The sequence below is a fragment of the Oreochromis aureus genome, linkage group 7 (genome assembly GCF_013358895.1).
Source record: "Oreochromis aureus strain Israel breed Guangdong linkage group 7, ZZ_aureus, whole genome shotgun sequence".
In the NCBI taxonomy this organism is placed as follows: Eukaryota; Metazoa; Chordata; class Actinopteri; order Cichliformes; family Cichlidae; genus Oreochromis; species Oreochromis aureus.
Window position 1 is genome coordinate 35,335,075 of NC_052948.1, and position 23,051 is coordinate 35,358,125.

Sequence of the window (23,051 nt, forward strand, 5' to 3'; positions counted from 1 at the left end):
TGGATAATAGCAAACACTGAAATACATTTTTTGCACGCAGCAATGAATTTTGTTCACTCAAATTTAGCTTTTCTTCACTCAAAATAAATTTCTCCTCAAAATGCAACACTTGCACCTGCAAATTCTTTTTACGTGCGCTCAGAGTAGTGGCACAAAAATAACGCCATACACCCCTAGCTTTAATGGTTTGGGGCATACTGGGAAGTATATGATATGTACTTCCTAACTGTCTGTCTAACACTGTCATTTGTGGAAAATCCCAATGAACCTCTTGACATCAACTATGAAACAATTCGTTTTTTGGTGAATGGATCATGAAGTAGTTTGTTGGCGCAGTTATAAATCACATTTACATACAGGACAAAAGAGTGCAAGATAACATACCACTAGAAATTTGGACTTGAGTAATGTTGTCAGTTACTTTGCTGAGTGCAAATCCAGAAAGATGACATTCAGATTCAACAATAGTTTGTGTTTTTTGGAAGGACTGATGTATGTAGGATATATCGAGAAGCTGATCCATTAGAAATAATTATTGAATGAGGAATTTTATTCATTAGTGTGCTGGTTTGGTACAGTGACCACAGTGAAGACCTGTAGTTAATGGACTTCACCCGACTTCCGTTTGAGATTGCTGTTCATGGCACCGGAATGATACAGTTAATACTGTTGATTATTCCTGCACTATACAATTTTTGCATTTACACAGTGTGTGTCTGTGTGAGAGAGAGACAGAGCGAGAGAGTGATATAGTGTGTATGCTCGAGTACAACTTGGTGGGAATGATAACCACTGTTTTTGTCTGCTAGAGTGGGATTTTCACTGCATATTCTGCACCAAATCTCTGTGCGTTCATCATTTGTTTGAAGCCAGCTCACCTCCTGCAACCACTTTTCCGAGAATACACGCTTCTTTTGCGGTCCGTACTCCTTCTGACATTTCTTTGGAGGTGGAGGAACACCAAAGTAATTCCGTAAAGGAGCTTGCTTCATCGACATCTTTAAGAGTTCTAAAGAAATGTCTGTCCCCCTCCAGAAAATCTTATGTACGCAAACGCGCGTTGCAACTTCGTATCTGGTGCGCGTCTTTTATTTTGGATGCGCACCTGCGGACCACTTATGTGCACCCCTGGTCATATTGTAAATCCAAACACATGATCAAATAAACCCAACAGATTAGTATTTTTGTCTGCTATTGATTTATTTTTTATGAGCTAGTGATGCAATACTTGTGTACACATATCCACAGGTGACAGCAGATGCTGCTTATTCTGAAACAACTGTGGGAAGGCTGGGCAGGATCCTGGTCCAGAAATTTACATAAGGCATCCTCATTTTCTGTTGCACATAGTTGTTGTTCATATCAGAATGGATCTCCAGGAACTGTGGTCCACTTCTGGTGAACGTTGGCCAGTTAACAGGCACGCTTGAGCCCCCGTTATTGGGATCTCTGTGGACATAAACAGAAAAAAGTAAAAAATAAATACATCAGCTTAATTTATATTTCAATACTTGATTTAGTTGCATGGTTTCTGTGATACTCTGACAATCTTTTGTGTCTACAGAATTATACCCAGTTTTGGCAAAGTTGGTCCAGTAGGAGATCATGTAGCCGGAGACACGGCGATGGCTTGGCCAGTATCCAAGTGGTGTGGTGAAAGGCTTTCCGAACACATACTGCAGGTCGTCAGCGTGGTCAGCTCCCATCCAGCTTGGGTAGGGCATGATAAGACCGCCCATACGGTTGGGCTCAGAGAAGAGGTAGGAGTAGGTGCGCCCAGTTCTTTAATGAGAGGGGTAAAAAAAACATTGATGTGACAATAACTATACCACTGACAAAAACAATTGGAGTTTCATTTCTGTAATTATTTATATGAATGAAATTTTCCTGAGACCACTATTATCTCATCAAACTGTGACATCTGTATCGCAACATAATATTCTCACGTGGCATGGTCAGCATGTAGATAAAGGGCAGCCTGTGTAGGAACCAGGAAGATGTAGTCCGTTCCTACTCCCACAATGGTTTTCTTGATGGTCTCCTGGCTGGGATTGCTTCCCCAGTTTGAAGTATAGGTGGAGTAGGCATTGTTCAGACCAACTGCGCCCTTCTCCTTTGTGTACGCTCCCAAGAGCCTCCTCACATCATCACTGAAATCAGAAAGTGAGGATTAAGGTCTGACAAAACACCTTACTGTCACCTAAGGTTTGATATAGTGTTACATCCATGTTGGCATTGTTGTTGTTTCAACTGATCAAATGGCTCAAACTCACATAGGGGTGTCAACCAGATCCGAGTTGATTGATGGAACATCTAAAGCAGTGAAAATATGCCCGTCCATGTCATTGACTCCAGCAATGTAATCAATTTCAGCTGCATTGTGGAACAAGTGGGAAGGATCGTCCGGCAAGAAGTCCCCATCAATCACAGGAGACAGGACCAGGTTGAAGACAATGGGGTCTGAGAAATGCAGACAATTAGAACATGTACTATATGCAGAACAAACTTTGTTTTATATATACTGTGTTAGCCAGCATATAGTTTAAACTGTTAGATTTGGTTGTATCCCATTGAACTTTGTGAGTAATCTTGTCAGAAAAGCTTTCATCATGTCTAAAATGAGAATGTAAAGTAGGCTGTTAGGAATGTAATCCTTACTATCGGGTGAACCGGACAAACTGATAGTGCCTGCCAGTGTTAGGGCTCCAGGATCAGTCATCTTCAAACAGGCAGCCATTCTGTTATCAGTTGGGCAGTTGACCTTCTGAGCCACCTGCAGAGTGGGTAAAAATGAATAATTATGGGCCATTGTTAAAGCTGTGTGGACAGATTTTGTATTCCATTTATTTGTTCCAAAAGTGTGATTCTATCCAGAGAAGCTGCTATATACCTCCTCAGCGAACTTGCGAGGGTTCCTGTTGATTCCCCAGGGGCAAAGTGCCACTCCACTCTGGGAGATGGCTCTCCTGATGATCCCTTTATTGTGGGGAGTGAGAGTCTGTGGGTGGAATGTTAGGAAGAATACATAGTTTGATCTTGTGCAAGAACTTTATGGTTTCCAGTAGCAAATAGCAAGCAAACCACTGTGGCAGATGGGTGAGAACCAGGTCTAGGTCTGCTGTAAGTAGGGATGGGTACCGGAATGGCACCGGTTCTGACATAAACGGTAGTAACCAGACCGAAAAGCAGTGCACATTTCGGTGCTTTATTTCTTTATTACGTACGTTCTTTTAGAGCAGAGCTACAGATTAAAAATGCCCAAGGCGAAACGGTCAAAAGTCTGGCTGTACTTCACAGCAAAAGATGCAAACTCAGCAGCCTGCAACAAGTGCTTTAAGGTGATACTGTGCAAAGGAGGTAACTCCTCAAATCTGATGAAACACCTGGGGACGCATAGCGTCTTTTTAAAAGCCGAGAAATGCACCGTATTTGATAGCTTGCTGCGAGACCTCACACCGTGCACATCTACTGCGGGTGTGGTGCCTGTTATCAAACCCGGAGTTAGCAACATCCCCCAAGAACCTGAAGAGTAGAGTCCTGGCCCCTAGCCCTGCCAGTGTAGCAGAAATGATGACGGATGATGATGGCAGCAGCAGCCGTTCTTCTCTGGGTGAGTAGCTTAATGTTGTTTGTGTGTAATTTACGTTGAGTAGGCTAACCACGTTATTAAATTTATGCATGTAAGGTGAACTAGCAAACACCGTCGTAGTTACATGCGGCTGTCTTCTTGTTTGATGGCAGATACTCCCTTCACCCTGGCCAAAAAGGTTAAAATGACCAAAGAAAAAGTGGGAAACAGCTAAACATGAGAGGTTTTTGGACAAAGTTTGTGTTTTTTTCCATTGTTTAAGCACTGCTTCCAGCCAAGAGTGATACCATATATGCCCTATAGCTGCAGAAAAGGCTAACATTGTTATCTTTTTACAAAAAAACAACTAAACATGAGAGGTTTTTGGACAAAGTGTGTGTTCTTCATTCTTTAAGCGCCGGTTCGAGCACTGTTTAAGCACCGGCACCGTTTCAAAAGTACCGGTTTGGTACTGGTATCGGATAAAACCTAAACGATACCCATCCCTAGCTATAAGTGCCACTTCAAATAATATAAATTACTAAATTTGATCTGTTGACTGTGATGTTGCTGAATTGCGTTCAGTGTTTTTATTTTAGCAAACAGTTTGTGCAGGAATTCTGTTCTTCAGTTTCTTGCAAACTAAGTTGCTAGTGTGAGTTTATAGCTCAAAACTCTATAGTCTTGTCCAAATATGGTCAATGGTTCTAACAACCAAAGATTTTGATATATGTGTGTATATATACATATGGATATCTGTGGAAATGTATTTTCTTTTTCTTTTTTTAAATATTTTCTTTTTTGCTTTTAAATTAAACACAGCATGCTTATACAGATTCAACTGAGGACAATAAATACATTTAGCATTTGTGAACTTATAAGCATGAAAAAAGAAAAAGAAGAAGAAAAAATTATAACAACATTAACTAACTAAAGAGTAAAATAAAATAAGAAAATTCACGCGGAGCGTGAGGCATGAATTATGATCAGCTAATTTTAAAATTTTTGTAATTTTTGTCATCTAAGTCCCCAATGCATTTCAATCCCTTTTTCCCTCATTCTAAAAACACCCTATCCATTTTACCTGGTTTAAACAAGTAGTTATGTATTATTGGCATTCTTACTGAAAAGTCAGGTAGTTTAAGAGATTTCCTAATTTGACTTAATATCTTTAAGGAGTATTTAACAACAAAATTACGACTGATAGAATTATTAGAAGAACCCGTGTTAGAAAACAGTAAGACCTACTGATTATCATAACAATAATCAGCAGGCGAACCCCACTGCCAGTGCAATAGAGCTCTTGAATTTGCTGCCCAGTAATAATGTCTAAACACAGGGAGACCCAACCCCCCCGCTGGAAGTATTTTTTTGAAGATGAGCCTTGGATATCCGAGGGGGTTTTCCTGCCCAAATGAATGAAAGAATCAATGAATCAAGCTGCTTAAAAAATTTAAGTGGCAAATACATAGGAAGGTTTTGAAAAAGATATAAAAATCGTGGCAAAGACACCATTCTAATTGCATTTATTCGACCGACCAAAGACAGAGGAAGCAGTTTCCATTTTCTAATATCGTCTTTGAGCTTGTCCAGCATTTCCAAGAAATTCAATTTATAGAGGAGTTTGGGATTTTTAGAGATCTCAAGGCCAAGATAGGTAAAAGATGTAGTCACTAATTTGAATGGGAGTGAGCTGAGAAACTTTGGGCATAGATTATCTGTTATTGGCATAAATTCAGATTTGTCCCAATTGATCATATATCCTGATAATTTCCCAAAGTGTTTAATGCAATTTAAAAGATTAGGGAATGAAATTTCTGGTTCAGAAAGGCAGATCAGTAAATCATCTGCATACATATTAACAAGAATTTCAGCATTCCCAAATTTAACTCCCTGTATACCAGGGTGGTTTCTTATGTTAATGGCAAGGGGCTCCAGAGCTATATCAAAAAGAAGCGGTGAGAGGGGATCCCCCTGTCTCATTCCACGTTGTAATTGAAAGGGGGAGGATTTATCTGCGTTAGTGGAAATGTATTTTCACCTGGAAGCTAACACTAGCTCCACCTGCAGATTCCCCAAAGACAGTGATGTTGCCAGGATCGCCTCCAAATGAGCGGATGTTTCTGTGTACCCAAGCGATGGCAGCCTGCTGATCCCACAAACCGTAGTTTCCTGAGGATCAAATATATTTCAGCTCATGAGAAGAATCACTGCTTTAATGGAAGTATTTTTATAAATGGCAGCCTAGCCTGTACCAGGCTCTGTAAAGTGTGTGTAACTTACCAGGCAAGCCAGAGTCTCCACTGCTCAGGAAGCCCAGTGTTCCCACACGGTACCCCACCGTCACAACAATAACATTTCCTCTGTCTGCAATCTCCTGTCCGCTGTACAGGTAATTATCCAGGAAGTTTGCACCCATGGAGCCTCCAACCAGGAAGCCTCCTCCATAGATCCAAACCATGACAGGGAGACCTGCAGATACTAGAGGACAAAGTTATTGAAATTTAGGTGTGTCTAATTTACATTAAAAAATGAACAAATAACAGAAGCCTGGGCAAGTTAATGCGTTATTATCACATCAACGCATTCATTGATTAATAACGACAATTATTTTATTCTGAAGGTCCATGCTAACTGCCTTGGAACATAAAAAGCCACGGGTCACAGGAGGAATGGGATATTGATCTGTGGAGGCTTGAAATGGGTTACGTTACACATCTCAACCAATGAGATCATTTATGGTGGGCTTGATAGTACTGCAGGGCAGCATTGATAGAACTAATGTTATTTGTAAGAGTTGCAAAGTTGAGTTTTCTTAACATCGGAGTACAGTGGTCTCTCGCTATAACGCGGTTTCGAAGCCTCGCTGTTTTGCGGATTTTTTTTGTTTGTGTGCAATTTTGCGTGCTTTTTTTCCCCCAGCGCATTGTATTCTGCATCCTCATTGACTGTAGACCATTGTCAATCAATCTCATGCCGTGTCTCCTGTACAGTACAGAATGTATTCAGCTTGTCAAATTAACATAAATCTTCGATCGCTAGCAGTGCGACTCTTAAGTGCTGCACTGTATGTTTGTAAGTTATCTCCCCAACAAACACAATAGTGTTGACAAAACCTTTTGCACCGTTAAAGGCAAAAGCCAAAAGGCAGAGGAAGATGCTAACCACCGCATAAAAAGTTGGACTTCAGGACATGCTAAAGGAAGGTAGAAGTTACTGTATTTTTCGGACCATAAGGCACACCGGATTATAAGGCACAATAAACAGGGTTTGATCTTTCATTTCATTCTATAATACTGGACTTATTTTTCTACGAAGGTTTGAACTTTGAGAGTGTTTAAACAAGAGAGAAAAGTTTGAAAATGTTCATTTCTGTCTGAGAAAAGTGTATAAAGTGTGTAGTGAGGGGTTTTACACCCTTAAAACATCTATAATAACCGTAAAAAATAAAGCTGACTACTTCGTGGATTTCACCTATCGCGGGTTATTTTTAGAACGTAACTCGCACGATAAATGAGGGACCACTGTATTACAAGTCTAAAGTATCACTTGATGCCAGCAAACCACCCACTCAAACAAACAGTGGCAGGAGGGTCGGCAGACTACGTTGGATGCAGCTTGTAGGAGAAGTATAGTTAAACAAAAGCAGGAGAAGCTAACAATCGCCATAGCAAAGTGGTTAGCTACAAACTGCAAGTCGATTATTATTGTGGAAGATGTCGGTCTGAGGAACGGTCTTAGAATTGCAACAAATGATGGCATGTATGAGCCTCCCTCAAGACACACCAGAATTCACAAGCTGTATAAAAAGGAGAGCACTATGAAAGCAACGGTGTTATAATGTGCACTAGCTGTTGCTCCCTCTGGAATCTAGTGGATGTCGCTAGGTAACCATAATTACCTGAGAGTTGCAGTACATTATACTGATGAACAGTGGGAGCTGCATTTGCATGCTCTGACTGCAGCAAAAACAGAAGAGAGACATCTGGCTTGGTGCCGAAGAGTAAGAAAATTTCAAGTTAGAGGAATAGATAAATGCAGTTAATTTTGTCAACTCAATCTAGATAACTGAAGGTGTGTTTTAGGGGTTTTTTTGACTGAGATTCTCCACTGGAAATCCAGAACAAACAGACTTCACAGAATAAAAGTCCTTTGACAGTAAATGATGTTGAACATCTCCCTGACAACAGAAAAAATGTTTCTGCTGGTAGATTGAAATAAATCAACATATTTATAAATGTTAACTTGCTGTTGATCAAAAGGTCCCTGTTATAAAGTTATGGTCGTGATTCTATGTTGGATCTGATTAGATTCATGTTTAAGTTGAGATCGACAAGAAGTGTTTTAACTGCTACTGTGTTAAGGGAATACTGCTGTTAAAAAGCACCTTATTTCTTTAAAGACGTTGCTAACTGACAGCAACGTTGCTAACTCATATAGCACATCTGCTATATGAGATGTGCACTTCTCATATAGCAGGGCTATGGGTGCCGGTTTAGCTCAGTGGGTGAGCAGGTGTGTGCCTGGAAAGCAGTAGGCCTGGGTTTGAGTCCGACCTGCGGCCTTTTCCTGCGTGTCATCGCAGAGAATCATGCAATACATGCGATCACAATTAAAAATTTTAATCATTGCCCAGCACTAAAATAAAACTTTGTGCACTTTTGTTTTTACCTGAGCTGCCATGAGGAACCCAGATGTTAAGGTAGAGACAGTCTGTACTGCCGATGTAGTCATTCATCAAAAGGTTCACCTGAAGGCATCTGGGCTTGTAGTCTTTGGCCTGTAGAATACCTGACCAGAAACACACATTAAAAGAGTTGAATATTACATCTGAAAAATTATCAGGATATATTATAACACATTAGTTCACACAGTGCAGGTCTTAGCTTGCCTACCTCTGCAAGTATTAGAAGTAATTTTCTATTGACTGATTAAAGTTAACAGGAGACATGTAGAAAAGGCTGCTGTGAGTTTCAGAGCTAAAGACTGATGAGAAAGTCATTTGGTCTACCTACCATCCCAACCACGGTGAGGCCTTGGTTTCTCAAATGTTCCAGGAGCATCAGCAAAGGGAACCCCCAAGAAGATATCCATGGATCGGCCTGATCCGAGACTAATCGATTTTCCCTCAACCTTCCCTCCCTCGGTCTGCACCACACCAAGCTAAAGAGATAAAGCACAATGAGAATAAGGGAATAAATGTTAACTATTGAAAACATTAAGCTTTAGTAATTTTCTTTACCACATTGATGAAATTTAGCACAAAATATTTAGATTTGTAGAATTTGGCACTTTTGTAATCACACATCTGGGAATAAATGTTCCCACATTTGTAGCTTAATTCTCTTTGCACAGCAAAATGACAAAGATTCTGTAAACATGAAAAATACATATTTTGTGTAACACTTACAGAGGCCGCAGAGGCCGTCTCTAGAAACAAAGCAACGGCAAACAAAATCCCCAGCTTCAGCATCATGAGTAACTGGCAGAATGGCACTGACTATCACCCTGACTTTTATAAAGAGGACTCCTCCCCTGGACAACATCTGACCGGTGTGAAGTTCGTGGGCCTGCTTTTCTCACAGTTACATAATATTTAACCACCTTGTGTACATTACACCTTCCCAAATACTTCCCGTGCATCATATCATTATATCATTAATTTCCATATTTTTGAGAAGGAAAATAAGTGGTTTTAGACTCAGTGACCAGAGAGACAAATTTAGCCAAATGTTCATGTAAGTTGGCTAATGTGTAAGAATGGCCACAGGTCAGGATGTATTTTGAAATATTTCACGCAGACAAATAATGACAGACTGATTCTGGACATGCAAAGAAGGCTACTAGTATTGTGTTTGGCATTAAATTTTTTAATTTAGTGAATTACTTCAAAAATAGAGAGCTGGTTTAAAAAACACACAAACAAACAAAACAGACAGAAATTGTGTTACAGTCCTGACCAGAGCCTTCGTAAGACGTGCAAGTGATGAATCTTTCACGTGTGATTTTGAGTTTTCCCCCTTTTTTCCCAACTATTTATCAGGAAACCATCCTCTATTGAGTTTACACAGCTGTCAGACTGTGCACAGAGTCACACTCCTCTAGCCAATCTGAAAAGTTAACCATTATGTTTTGAATGCTTCAAAACTGAACTGTAAATATCTTTATTTTAGCCTACAATTAATAACTATTTCTACTATAAAGTGCAAATTTGCCCAGTCAGTGTTATCTCTTATGTACTTTTCCACGGCTACTGATTTTATCTGTGACATAATCTATACACCTATACAGACATGGGTCCATGCATATACAGCAACAGTGTCTGCATGTGCATGACACTCACCTGCCACATATCTAGTCAGCCAATCACATGACAGCAACTACTGCATTTGGGGATGTAAACATGGTCCAGATGACCTGCTGAGCCCCCAAATGGCAAAGAAAAACAATTTAAGTGACTTTGAATGTGACTTGGTTGTTGGTGCTAGTCTGTGTATTTCAGAAACTGCTGATCTACTGGGAGTTTCCCTCACAATCATCTCTAGGGTTCAAAGGGCATGGTCTGAAAATGAGAAAATGAGCAGTAAGCAGCAGTTCTCTGAGTGAAAAATGCCTTGTTGATGTCAAACATCAGAGGAGTGGGCTTTTAGTTTGTTAGGTATGAAGCTATCATTAGCTTGCTAGCCCTGACATCTCCACATATATGTATTTAGAGCTTCAGGTGTAAATTCAAATAGATCAAATAAAACTAAGACAACCATATTTGTCTCTGCTATGTTAATTTTCATGAACTAGCACTGATACTGATACTTTAGATCAACATGTCTGCACATGTCCACAGTGGATAGCACATGCTCCTTCTTCAGATCCCACTGTGGGAAGGCTGTGCAGGAAGCTGGTCCAGAAATGCACATAACACAGCCTCATTTCCTGCCTTATGTAGTTCTGGTTCATGTCAGAATTGATCTCCAGGAACTTTTCACCACTTGTTGGTATCTCTGTTAACATAACCAAAAAATGAAAACGTTACTGGTGTGTTTTTCATTTATATTACAATAACTGATTCAGTTGATGGATTTCTGTGACACTCCTATCTATTGTGTCTGCAGTTATACCCAGTTTTGGCAAAATCGGTCCAGTAGGAGATCAAGTAGTCAGAGAAATGGGAATGGATTGGCCAGTATACAAGTGGTGAGCTGAAGGGCTTTCCGAACACCCACTGCAGGTTGTCAGCATGGTTTGCTCGAAAATCTTATGCAGAAGTGCTGATCAGTGTATAATAGAATAGAATAGAATAGAATAGAATAGAATAGCTTTTTATTGTCACTGTTACAAGAACAGTGAAAGGCAGTTTGGCATCTCTCCATGTGTGTGAAGTACACAATAGCGTAAGTATTTACACAATGACAAATTTACATTTACACAAGAAAGATATGTACAAGTTATACATACACCTGCAAACATACACGCACATACATACATATATGTATATATACATATTTGCATCCGTACATGCATACACACACATATTTCCACATACACACTTACATCTATATACATACACATACATGCCATCTAACTAGCAGGTGCATTGAGAGGTGCAGTGTGATCAGTGATATTGCACATCGAGTGGGGGGGGGGGGTGTTGTTAAGCTGTTGATAAGCTGAGATCCTATATTTAGAGCTTCAGATGGTCATACTATAAATCCAAACACATGATCAAATAAACCCAACAGATTAGTATTTTTGTCTGCGACTGATTTATTTTTTATGAGCTAGTGATGCAATACTTGTGTACACATATCCACAGGTGACAGCAGATGCTGCTTATTCTGAAACAACTGTGGGAAGGCTGGGCAGGATCCTGGTCCAGAAATTCACATAAGGCATCCTCATTTTCTGTTGCACGTAGTTGTTGTTCATATCAGAATTGATCTCTATGAACTGTGGTGCACTTCTGGTGAACTTTGGCCAGTTAACAGGCACGCTTGAGCCTCCGTTATTGGGATCTCTGTGGACATAAACAGAAAAAAGTAAAACATAAATACAGCAGCTTAATTTATATTTCAATACTTGATTTAGTTGCATGGTTTCTGTGATACTCTGACAGTCGTTTGTGTTTATAGAATTATACCCAGTTTTGGCAAAGTTGGTCCAGTAGGAGATCATGGCGCCGGAAACACGGCGATGGTTGTCCCAGTATCCAAGTGGTGTGCTGAAGGGCTTTCCAAACACGTACTGCAGGTCGTCAGCATGGTCAGCTCCCATCCAGCTTGGGTAGGGCAATAAAGGACCGCCCAGACGGTTGGGCTCAGAGAAGAGGTAGGAGTAGGTGCGCCCAGTTCTATAGTGAGAGGGGGAAGAAAACATTGATGTGACAATAACTATACCACTGACAAAAACAATTGGAGTTTCATTTCTGTAATTATTTATATGAATGAAATTTTCCTGAGACCACTATTATCTCATCAAACTGTGACATCTGTTTCACAACATAATATTCTCACGTGGCATGGTCAGCATGTAGATAAAGGGCAGCCTGTGTAGGAACCAGGAAGATGTAGTCCGTTCCTACTCCCACAATGGTTTTCTTGATGGTCTCCTGGCTGGGATTGCTTCCCCAGTTTGAAGTATAGGTGGAGTAGGCATTGTTCAGACCAACTGCGCCCTTCTCCTTTGTGTACGCTCCCAAGAGCCTCCTCACATCATCACTGAAATCAGAAAGTGAGGATTAAGGTCTGACAAAACACCTTACTGTCACCTAAGGTTTGATATAGTGTTACATCCATGTTGGCATTGTTGTTGTTTCAACTGATCAAATGGCTCAAACTCACATAGGGGTGTCAACCAGATCCGAGTTGATTGATGGAACATCTAAAGCAGTGAAAATATGCCCGTCCATGTCATTGACTCCAGCAATGTAATCAATTTCAGCTGCATTGTGGAACAAGTGGGAAGGATCGTCCGGCAAGAAGTCCCCATCAATCACAGGAGACAGGACCAGGTTGAAGACAATGGGGTCTGAGAAATGCAGACAATTAGAACATGTACTATATGCAGAACAAACTTTGTTTTATATATACTGTGTTAGCCAGCATATAGTTTAAACTGTTGGATTTCCTTATATCATGTCGTGGAAGTTTTCCATTTAAATAAAGCCTGCAGACAAGCGGTGAGTGGTAGCTAACATTCTTTAATAAAGACAAAGATCAGAAAACCAAGCTTGGTGGAGAGCATGCATGATCGCGGGGCAGACGGTCAGCAGAGTCTCTCTGAGCCTAGCATGGCTCTCAGTTAAATACCTTCTCCAGGAACAAAAGGCAGTACACAGCTGTTTCACACCTTAAGGTTCACACTCCCTTGCTACCTCCTAGAGTCATCGAAGAGACAAAAGACTCGTCCTAGGGAGTTGTCTGCTTCCCCCCAACTTCCTTACCAGACCCCACCATCTGTCTAACTGCATGAGTGTGAGACATGCTAAAATCCAGTGGCACTAAGGCATTATACAATAAAATAATGTGAATAATACATAAATAAAAGAAATTCTTATACAATCCCATTGAACTTTGTGAGTAATCTTGTCAGAAAAGCTTTCATAATGTCTAAAATGAGAATGTAAAGTAGGCTGTTAGGAATGTAATCCTTACTATCGGGTGAAGCGGAAACATCGAGAGGGCCTGCCAGTGTTAGGGCTCCAGGATCAGCCATCTTCAAACAGGCAGCCATTCTGTTATCAGTTGGGCAGTTGACCTTCTGAGCAACCTGCAGAATAGGTGCAAATTCATAATTATGGGCCATTGTTAAAGCTGTATGCACAGATTTTGAATTCCTTTTATTTGTTCCAAAAGTGTGATTCTATCCAGAGAAGCTGCTATATACCTCCTCAGCAAACTTGCGAGGGTTCCTGTTGATTCCCCAGGGGCAAAGTGCCACTCCACTCTGGGAGATGGCTCTCCTGATGATCCCTTTATTGTGGGGAGTGAGAGTCTGTGGGTGGAAGGTTAGGAAGAATACATAGTTTGAAGCATGTCTGGTGCAACAACTTTATGGTTTCCAGTAGCAAAGAGCAAGCTAACAATTGTAACCACTGTAGCAGATGGGTGAGAACCAGGTCTAGGTCTGCTGTAAGTGTCACCTCAATTGAAATTACTAAATTTGATCTGTTGACTGATGTTGCTGTACTGCTTTCAGTGTTTTTATTTTAGCAAACAGTTTGTGCAGGAATTCTGTTCTTCAGTTTCTTGCAAACTGAGTTGCTAGTGTGAGTTTATAGCTCAAAACTCTATAGTCTTGTCCAAATATGGTCACTTCTGGTTCTAACAATCAAAGATTTTGATATATGTGTGTATAAATACATTAAGATATCTGTGGAAATGTATTTTCACCTGGAAGCTAACACTAGCTCCACCTGCAGATTCCCCAAAGACAGTGATGTTGCCAGGGTCGCCTCCAAATGAGCGGATGTTTCTGTGTACCCAAGCGATGGCAGCCTGCTGATCCCACAAACCGTAGTTTCCTGAGGATCAAATATATTTCAGCTCATGAGAAGAATCACTGCTTTAATGGAAGTATTTTTATCTTTTACCGCCCAGCATGTAACAGGCTCTAAAAAGTGTGTGTCTTACCAGGTAAGTCAGAGCCTCCACTGCTCAGGAAGCCCAGTGTTCCCACACGGTACCCCACCGTCACAACAATAACATTCCCTCTGTCTGCAATCTCCTGTCCGCTGTACAGGTAATTATCCAGGAAGTTTGCACCCATGGAGCCTCCAACCAGGAAGGCTCCTCCATAGATCCAAACCATGACAGGGAGACCGGCAGATACTAGAGGACAAAGTTATTGAAATTTAGTCTTTGTCTAATTTATGTTAAAAAATACATGAATCAACTTTTGTGCATTTTTGTTTTTACCTGAGCTGCCATGAGGAACCCAGATGTTAAGGTAGAGACAGTCTGTACTGCCGATGTAGTCATTCATCAAAACAGTCAACTGAAGGCATCTGGGCTTGTAGTCTTTGGCCTGTAGAATACCTGACCAGAAACACACATTAAAAGAGTTGAATATTACATCTGAAAAATTATCAGGATACATTATAACACATTAGTTCACACAGTGCAGGTCTTAGCTTGCCTGTGTTTGTGAGTATTAGAAGTAATTTTCTATTGACTGATTAAAGTTAACAGGAGACATGTAGAAAAGGCTGCTGTGAGTTTCAGAGCTAAAGACTGATGAGAAAGTCATTTGGTCTACCTACCATCCCAACCACGGTGAGGCCTTGGTTTCTCAAATGTTCCAGGAGCATCAGCAAAGGGAACCCCCAAGAAGATATCCATGGATCGGCCTGATCCGAGACTAATCGATTTTCCCTCAACCTTCCCTCCCTCGGTCTGCACCACACCAAGCTAAAGAGATAGCGCACAATGAGAATAAGGGAATAAATGTTAACTATTGAAAACATTAAGCTTTAGTAATTTTCTTTACCACATTGATGAAATTTAGCACAAAATATTTAGATTTGTAGAATTTGGCACTTTTGTAATCACACATCTGGGAATAAATGTTCCCACATTTGTAGCTTAATTCTTTTTGCACAGCAAAATGACAAAGATTCTGTAAACATGAAAAATACATATTTTGTGTAACACTTACAGAGGCCGCAGAGGCCGTCTCTAGAAACAAAGCAACGGCAAACAAAATCCCCAGCTTCAGCATCATGAGTAACTGGCAGAATGGCACTGACTATCACCCTGACTTTTATAAAGAGGACTCCTCCCCTGGACAACATCTGACCGGCGTGAAGTTCGTGGGCCTGCTTTTCTCACAGTTATATAATATTTAATCACCTTGTGTACATTACACCTTTCTGAATATTTCGCATGGATCTCAGTATATCATTAATTTCCACATTTTTGAGAAGGAAAATAAGTGGTTTTAGACTCAGTGACCAGAGAGACTAATTAAGCCAAATGTTTATCAAAATTGGCTAATGGAGTGAACTTGTGTAAGAATGACTATAGCTCTTTTTAAAATATTTCATGGAGACAAGTAATGACATTCTAACTAAGGTTAAGTGAAAAACGGCCAGTGTTTATTTTAATTTCGGTACTTTTTTTTTCTATTTGTCTCCTTTGCAGGTTTTCTCTGTACAAAACTCTGCACACAAGTTCTGGACATGCAAAGAAGGCTACTAGTATTGTACTTGGCTTTTAATATTTTTAATTTAATGAGTTTACTTCAAAAAGAGAGAATGTTTTTAAAAACAAACAAACATACAAACAAAGAAAACAAACAAACAAAACAGTCCTGTATAAGCCTTCGTAAGATTTGCAAGTGATTAATCTTTCATGTGTGATTTTGAGTTTTCTCCTGTTTTTTCCATTATTTATCAGGAAACCATCCTATATTAAGTTTATACAGCTGTCAGACTGTGCCCACAGTCACACTGCTCTAGCCAATCTGAAAAGTTAACCATTATGTTTTGAATGCTTCAAAACTGAACTGTAAATATCTTTTTTGTCGCCTCCAGGCCTAGAATGGTCTGAAAATGAGAAAATGACAAGTGAGCAGCAGTTCTCTGGGCACAAAACGCTTGCTGATGTCAAACGTCAAAGGAGGTGGCTAAACTTCTTCAAGCTAAAGGGAAGGCAAAAGTAACTGAAGCAACTACTTGGAGTCACTCTGTCTTGAAGCAACAGTTCAAACTACTGGCGGTGATATAATGATGTGGGCGATGTTTTTTGGCACACTTTGGACCCATTAATACCAATTGAGCATCGTTTAAATGCCACAGGTTATCTGAATATTGAAACTAACCATGCCAATTCCTTCATGACAGCTGTTTTCCCATCTTTGGCAAGATGCTTCAAGCAGGATAATACATCATGTCACAGAACTCAGATCATCTCAAATTGGTTTCTTGAACATGACAACCAGTCCAATGTGCTTAAATGGCCTCCACAAAAACCAAACCTAAATCCAGTTGAGCACCTTTGGGATGTGGTAGAATAAGAGATGTGCATCATGCATTCGATGCTAACAAATCTACAGCAACTGTACGAAGCTATCATGCCAATATCGATCAAATTCTCCGAGGAATGTTTCCAGCATCTTGTTGAATCTATGTAGCAAAGGATTCAGGCTGCTCTGAAGGCAAAAGGGCACCAAACCCAGCGTACCTAATAAAGTGGCCAATGAATTTATTGCTACACAATAACAGAAAAACAAAAAGCTTTTAAAAATGTCTTTACTTACGTTTAAATAAATTGGTCACATTTTAAATAAACAATGCAAACTATTAACATAATGTCAACAAAATGGTTTTAAGGTGTTGCATGGAATCTACGATTTCAGCCTCCATCTCATTTTCATTTCTTTCAAATGGCGGAAAATTATTTCCCTCATTCTCCTCTTCATCTTCTTCATTTTCATACTCATCTTCGTCCTCTCTCTTTTCTGCACACTCATCTTTCACTGGAGAAACTTTGACCTTTATGTCTTTGCTGTCTTGGGTAATATTGCCAACACTGAAGGAGAAAAATAAAATCCTACTAGCTGACACATTTCTTTCACAAGTCAAATCGCTGTCTCCCTTCATGACATAATAACAGGTGAGTTATCTTTTAAGGATGAGGTGGCCAAATTTGCTGAGTTAGATACCCATTATGAATGTGGGCATTAGGAGGTGACATGATCGGTATCAGGGCCCACAAAATCACTAAACACACACAAAAAGGAACTAAAGGAACTGTACAATATTTTTGCAAAATCTTTTCACTTTTTAAGAAGAGAAAAATATGAGGAATCGTAGAAAATTTAACCCAGAGTGTTAAAAGCACTCTGAGCTGTATTGTCTCTTGTCCTGTCCTTGTTCATCTTACATACATATGGTTAATATTAGGGGCTTTTTATCTTTTTAATTTTATTTAAATTTTGTGAGTTATTATTTGTAATTTCTAGTTTTATAACCATTGTAGATATATTTTGATATTCTTATAAATGCACCATGGGGGACTTTGGGTGAAATGGCATTTCGATACCCTGTATACTGTGTATATTGTTGTATTAACAATAAAGATCTTGAATTGAACTGGCCTTTGAGCTAAGGATGCTTAAACTAACTTTGCAAGTTATGAAGCTATCATTAGCTTGCTAGCCCTGGTATCTCTACATATTTAGAGCTTCAGGTGCAAATTCAAAAGTCAAGTCAAGTCATCTTTATTTATATAGCACATTTAAAGCACATCAAGTGTCTGGCAAAGTGCTGAACAGAGGGATAATATAATCAAATAAAAAGAATTAAAATAGATAAGATGAAAACATTATAGAAACCCCTGAAAGTTGATCAAATAAAACTAAGACAACCATATTTTCTCTGATATGTTTATTTTTCATGAATTAGCACTGATACTGATACTTTATTTAGATCTACATGTTTGCACATGTCCACAGTGGAAAGCACATGCCCCTTATTCAGAGGTAACTGTGGGAAGGCTGGGCAGGATGCTGGTCCAGAAATGCACATAACGCAGCCTCATTTCCTGCCTTATGTAGTTCTGGTTCATGTCAGAATTGATCTCCAGGAACTTTTCACCACTTCTGGTGAACGTTGGCCAGGTAGCAGGCACGGCTGAATCTCCCTTGTTAGGATCTCTGTTGATCAGAGAAATTGAAAACATCACTGATGTGTTTTTAATTTGTATTACAATAAGTGATTCAGTTGTTCGATTTCTTTGACACAAAAATCTTTTGTGTCTGCAGAGTTATACCCAGTTTTGGCAAAGTTGGTCCAGTAGGAGATCAAGTAGTCAGAGACACGGCGATGGCTTGGCCAGTATACAAGTGGTGAGCTGAAGGGCTTTCCGAACACGTACTGCAGGTCATCGGCGTGGTCAGCTCCCATCCAGCTTGGGTAGGGCAATAAAGGACCGCCCAGAAGGTTGGGCTCAGAGAAGAGGTAGGAGTAGGTGCGCCCAGTTCTTTGATGAGACAAAAAGAACAGCAACAGCAATGTGATGATAACTCCACCACTGCTAAAAAAAATATGTATTTTTATCTCTTAATTAATTAGATAAACTGTGACATCTGTATTTCAAGGTCAGATTCTCACGTGGCATGGTCAGCATGAAGATAAAGGGCAGCCTGTGTAGGAACCAGGAAGATGTAGTCTGTTTCAATATCAACGATGGTTTTCTTGATGGTATCCCAGGTGGGAAAACTTCCCCAATTTGAGGTATACGTGGAGTAGGCATTGTTCAGGCCAGACTCACCCTTCTCCTTTGTTAAGGCAGCCAAAAGCCTTCTCACATCATTACTGCAATCAGAAAGAGAGTATTTTCCACTGAGAACTGATAAAATTCCTTACTGCCACGAAATCACATTTTTTTTTTTTTTACCGTTTTGCAATGTGTAACTTGTTTGAAATTGTTTCATGATGCAATTCCAAGCTGATCAAAGCACTCAAACTCACGTAGGGGTGACCACCAGATCAAGGTTGACTGATGGAACATCAAAGTTGGTGAACATATGCCCGTCCATGTTGTTGACTCCAGCAATGTAGTCAATTTCAGCTGCATTGTGGAACAATTTGGAAGGATCGTCCGGCAAGAAGTCCCCATCGATCACAGGGGCTATCTCCAGGTTCAACACAAGGGGCTCTAAGATATGCAGACAATCAAAAATCATTATATACATGCCAGAAATTGTGCCATAATTAGTATGAATATAATTTGGTGGGTAAGTTAAGCAGAACTGTTTTCATCACGTCTAAAATGAGAATGTAAATTAGGTTTTGTGGAACGTAGACCTTACGATCAGGTGAACTGAGCAAATTCACAGTTCCTGCCTTTGTTAGGGTCCCAGGATCAGTCATCTTCAGACAGGAAGCCATTCTGCTATCAGTTGGGCAGTTGACCTTCCGAGCAACCTGCGGAGTGGGTACAAATTATCTGTAATTACCCCCATTGTTCATGTTCTATGCATATGTTTGTATTATTATTTCCTTATTTGATCAAAAAAAAAAAAAAAGTGGTTATATGTAAAGAAGCTGCTATGTACCTCCTCAGCAAACCTACGAGGGTTTCTGTTGAGTGCCCAGGGGCAAAGCGCCACCCCACTCTGGGAGATGGCTCTCCTGATGATCCCTTTATTGTGGGGAGTGAGAGTCTGTGGGTGGAATGTCAGGAGAAATACACATTTTACCATCTGCTTTGAAGTGAGTTCCATCTATGGATAGATGGTCAGAAAAAGAGCAAATACTCTCACCTGGAAGCTAACACTAACTCCACCTGCAGATTCTCCAAAGACGGTGATGTTGTCAGGGTCACCTCCAAATGAGCGGATGTTTCTGTGTACCCAGGCGATGGCGGCCTGTTGATCCCACAAACCGTAGTTTCCTGGGGATTAAATATAATCAATTTTGTGTAAAGAATCACTATTTAAATGGAAGTATTTCTGTATTGGCAATCCAGCATGTACCAGGCTCTGTAAGATGTGTGTACCTACCTGGTAAATCAGAGTCTCCAGTGCTCATGAAGCCCATAGGTCCCACACGGTACCCAAGTGTCACTACAATAACATTTCCTCTGTCTGCTATCTCCTTCCCATAGTACATGTAGTTATCCAGGTAGTAAGGCCCCATGGAGCCTCCAATCATGAAGCCTCCTCCGTAGATCCAAACCATGACAGGGAGACCAGAAGATACTAGAGGGATGAAGACAGTTAGCACTGGTCTAATTTAATATACAAACACTTTTGGCTTCTGTCTTTACCTGAGCTGCCATGAGGAACCCAAATGTTAAGGTACAGACAGTCCTCACTGCCTACGTAGCTATTCTGGAAAGAGTTCAGCTGAAGGCACTCATCGCTGTACTGTGTGGCCTTTAGAACACCTGACCAGAAACACACATTAAAAGAGCAGTGTGTTATCTTTTAATATTAGCATGAAGCATCAAGTATGTTAATATTACATTTACTTCACACAGAGCTGATGCTTATTTCGCTTTGCAAGCAGAAGATAAAACATATCTAAAAGGAAATGTGCAGAAAAAGCTTCTGTGAGTTTCAAACATAATTGCTAAATAGGTAAAATCTAGTGAAAAACGCAGTCCACCCACCTCCCCAACCAGGGTGACGCTTTGGTTTCTCAAACCTTCCAGGAATGTCAGCAAAGGGAATTCCCTTGAAGATGTCCATGGAACGGGATAATCCAAGACTAACTGTTTCACCCTCAACCATCCCTCCCTCAGTCTGCACCACACCAAGCTACAGAGATTAAGGCAACAAATGGACTAAATATGTGAGCTATAAAAAAAGATGGATGTTTGGGTTTTTTACCACACTGATGAAATTGAGCACAATATACAGTGGCTTGCAAAAGTATTCGGCCCCCTTGAACTTTCCCACATTTTGTCACATTACAGCCACAAACATGAATCAATTTTACTGGAATTCCACGTGAAAGACCAATACAAAGTGGTGTACACGTGAGAAGTGGAACGAAAATCATACATGATTCCAAACATTTTTTACAAATAAATAACTGAAAAGTGGGGTGTGCGTAATTATTCAGCCCCCTGAGTCAATACTTTGTAGAACCACCTTTTGCTCCAATTCCAGCTGCCAGTCTTTTAGGGTATGTCTCTACCAGCTTTGCACATCTAGAGACTGAAATTCTTGCCCATTCTTATTTGCAAAACAGCTCCAGCTCAGTCAGATTAGATGGACAGCGTTTGTGAACAGCAGTTTTCAGATCTTGCCACAGATTCTCGATTGGATTTAGATCTGGACTTTGACTGGGCCATTCTAACACATGGATATGTTTTGTTTTAAACCATTCCATTGTTGCTCTGGCTTTATGTTTAGGGTCGTTGTCCTGCTGGAAGGTGAACCTCCGCCCCAGTCTCAAGTCTTTTGCAGACTCCAAGAGGTTTTCTTCCAAGATTGCCCTGTATTTGGCTCCATCCATCTTCCCATCAACTCTGACCAGCTTCCCTGTCCCTGCTGAAGAGAAGCACCCCCAGAGCATGATGCTGCCACCACCATATTTGACAGTGGGGATGGTGTGTTCAGAGTGATGTGCAGTGTTAGTTTTCCGCCACACATAGCGTTTTGCATTTTGGCCAAAAAGTTCCATGTTGGTCTCATCTGACCAGAGCACCTTCTTCCACATGTTTGCTGTGTCCCCCACATGGCTTGTGGCAAACTGCAAACGGGACTTCTTATGGTTTTCTGTTAACAATGGCTTTCTTCTTGCCACTCTTCCATAAAGGCCAACTTTGTGCAGTGCACGACTAATAGTTGTCCTATGGACAGATTCCCCCACCTGAGCTGTAGATCTCTGCAGCTCGTCCAGAGTCACCATGGGGCTCTTGGCTGCATTTCTGATTTGCGCTCTCCTTGTTCGGCCTGTGAGTTTAGGTGGACGGCCTTGTCTTGGTAGGTTTACAGTTGTGCCATACTCCTTCCATTTCTGAATGATCGCTTGAACAGTGCTCTGTGGGATGTTCAAGGCTTGGGAAATCTTTTTGTAGCCTAAGCCTGCTTTAAATTTCTCAATAACTTTATCCCTGACCTATCTGGTGTGTTCTTTGGACTTCATGGTGTTGTTGCTCCCAATATTCTCTTAGACAACCTCTGAGGCCGTCACAGAGCAGCTGTATTTGTACTGACATTAGATTACACACAGGTGCACTCTATTTAGTCATTAGCACTCATCAGGCCATGTCTATGGGCAACTGACTGCACTCAGACCAAAGGGGGCTGAATAATTACACACACCCCACTTTGCAGTTATTTATTTGTAAAAAAAATGTTTGGAATCATGTATGATTTTCGTTCCACTTCTCACGTGTACACCACTTTGTATTGGTCTTTCACCTGGAATTCCAATAAAATTGATTCATGTTTGTGGCTGTAATGTGACAAAATGTGGGAAAGTTCAAGGGGGCCGAATACTTTTGCAAGCCACCGTATATCAATTTGAACACTCAGTGTAACAAACACTGCACATTTTGTAATCATGCAGTCACAGCTGAATTATCAGTGCACAACTGAACTTGAAACATATTCTGTACAGTGAAACCTTTAGAGATATCCAAAAGAAATTTTGTAAACATGAAAAATACACATTTTATGTGATACTTACAGAGGCCGCAGAGGCCGTCTCCAGAAAAACAGCAACGGCAAACAAAACCCCCAGCTTCAGCATCATGATCAAGCTGTCAGAATTTCCTTGATTGTCAGCCAGACTTTTATAAAGGAACCAACGTTGCACAACATCTGACCGACGTGCAGTCCATGGCCCTGGTTTTCTCACTGTTGAATAATATTTAACCACCTTGTATACACTACATCTTCCCAAAAACTTGCCCACATTTAACCAGAAAAACAAAATCGACTAAAATAAATTGACATGGGTAGTTATCATGAGACATCTCTTTCAATGTCTGCTCTAGTAAGTAGGTAAACTATTTATAATTATTTATAA

General features: G+C 40.4%; 3 protein-coding genes across 3 annotated transcripts; all 3 read right to left on the minus strand.

Annotated features, from left to right (window-relative positions):
• Positions 1–1,179: 1,179 nt before the first annotated feature.
• LOC116319658 (bile salt-activated lipase-like) lies at positions 1,180–9,138 on the minus strand. Its single transcript, XM_031739061.2, has 11 exons — positions 8,979–9,138; positions 8,584–8,731; positions 8,240–8,359; positions 5,852–6,049; positions 5,610–5,740; positions 2,891–2,998; positions 2,659–2,773; positions 2,274–2,460; positions 1,947–2,150; positions 1,573–1,782; positions 1,180–1,449 (listed from the first exon to the last, which is right to left on the minus strand). Exons 1-11 carry the CDS (start codon positions 9,042–9,044, stop codon positions 1,266–1,268), a joined length of 1,671 nt encoding a protein of 556 aa, XP_031594921.2. The 5' UTR covers positions 9,045–9,138; the 3' UTR covers positions 1,180–1,265.
• Positions 9,139–11,305: 2,167 nt separating this feature from the next.
• On the minus strand, positions 11,306–15,376 carry LOC116319620 (bile salt-activated lipase-like). The gene is made up of 11 exons (XM_031739003.2): positions 15,218–15,376; positions 14,823–14,970; positions 14,479–14,598; positions 14,194–14,391; positions 13,954–14,084; positions 13,448–13,555; positions 13,216–13,330; positions 12,403–12,589; positions 12,076–12,279; positions 11,703–11,912; positions 11,306–11,579 (listed from the first exon to the last, which is right to left on the minus strand). Exons 1-11 carry the CDS (start codon positions 15,281–15,283, stop codon positions 11,396–11,398), a joined length of 1,671 nt encoding a protein of 556 aa, XP_031594863.2. The 5' UTR covers positions 15,284–15,376; the 3' UTR covers positions 11,306–11,395.
• Positions 15,377–17,931: 2,555 nt separating this feature from the next.
• Positions 17,932–22,864, minus strand: LOC116319617 (bile salt-activated lipase-like). The gene is made up of 11 exons (XM_031739002.2): positions 22,710–22,864; positions 20,680–20,827; positions 20,335–20,454; positions 20,069–20,266; positions 19,829–19,959; positions 19,622–19,729; positions 19,376–19,490; positions 19,035–19,221; positions 18,675–18,878; positions 18,334–18,543; positions 17,932–18,217 (listed from the first exon to the last, which is right to left on the minus strand). The coding sequence occupies exons 1-11, from the start codon at positions 22,773–22,775 to the stop codon at positions 18,034–18,036; spliced, it is 1,671 nt and encodes a 556-aa protein (XP_031594862.2). The 5' UTR covers positions 22,776–22,864; the 3' UTR covers positions 17,932–18,033.
• Between the last annotated feature and the right edge of the window lie 187 nt (positions 22,865–23,051).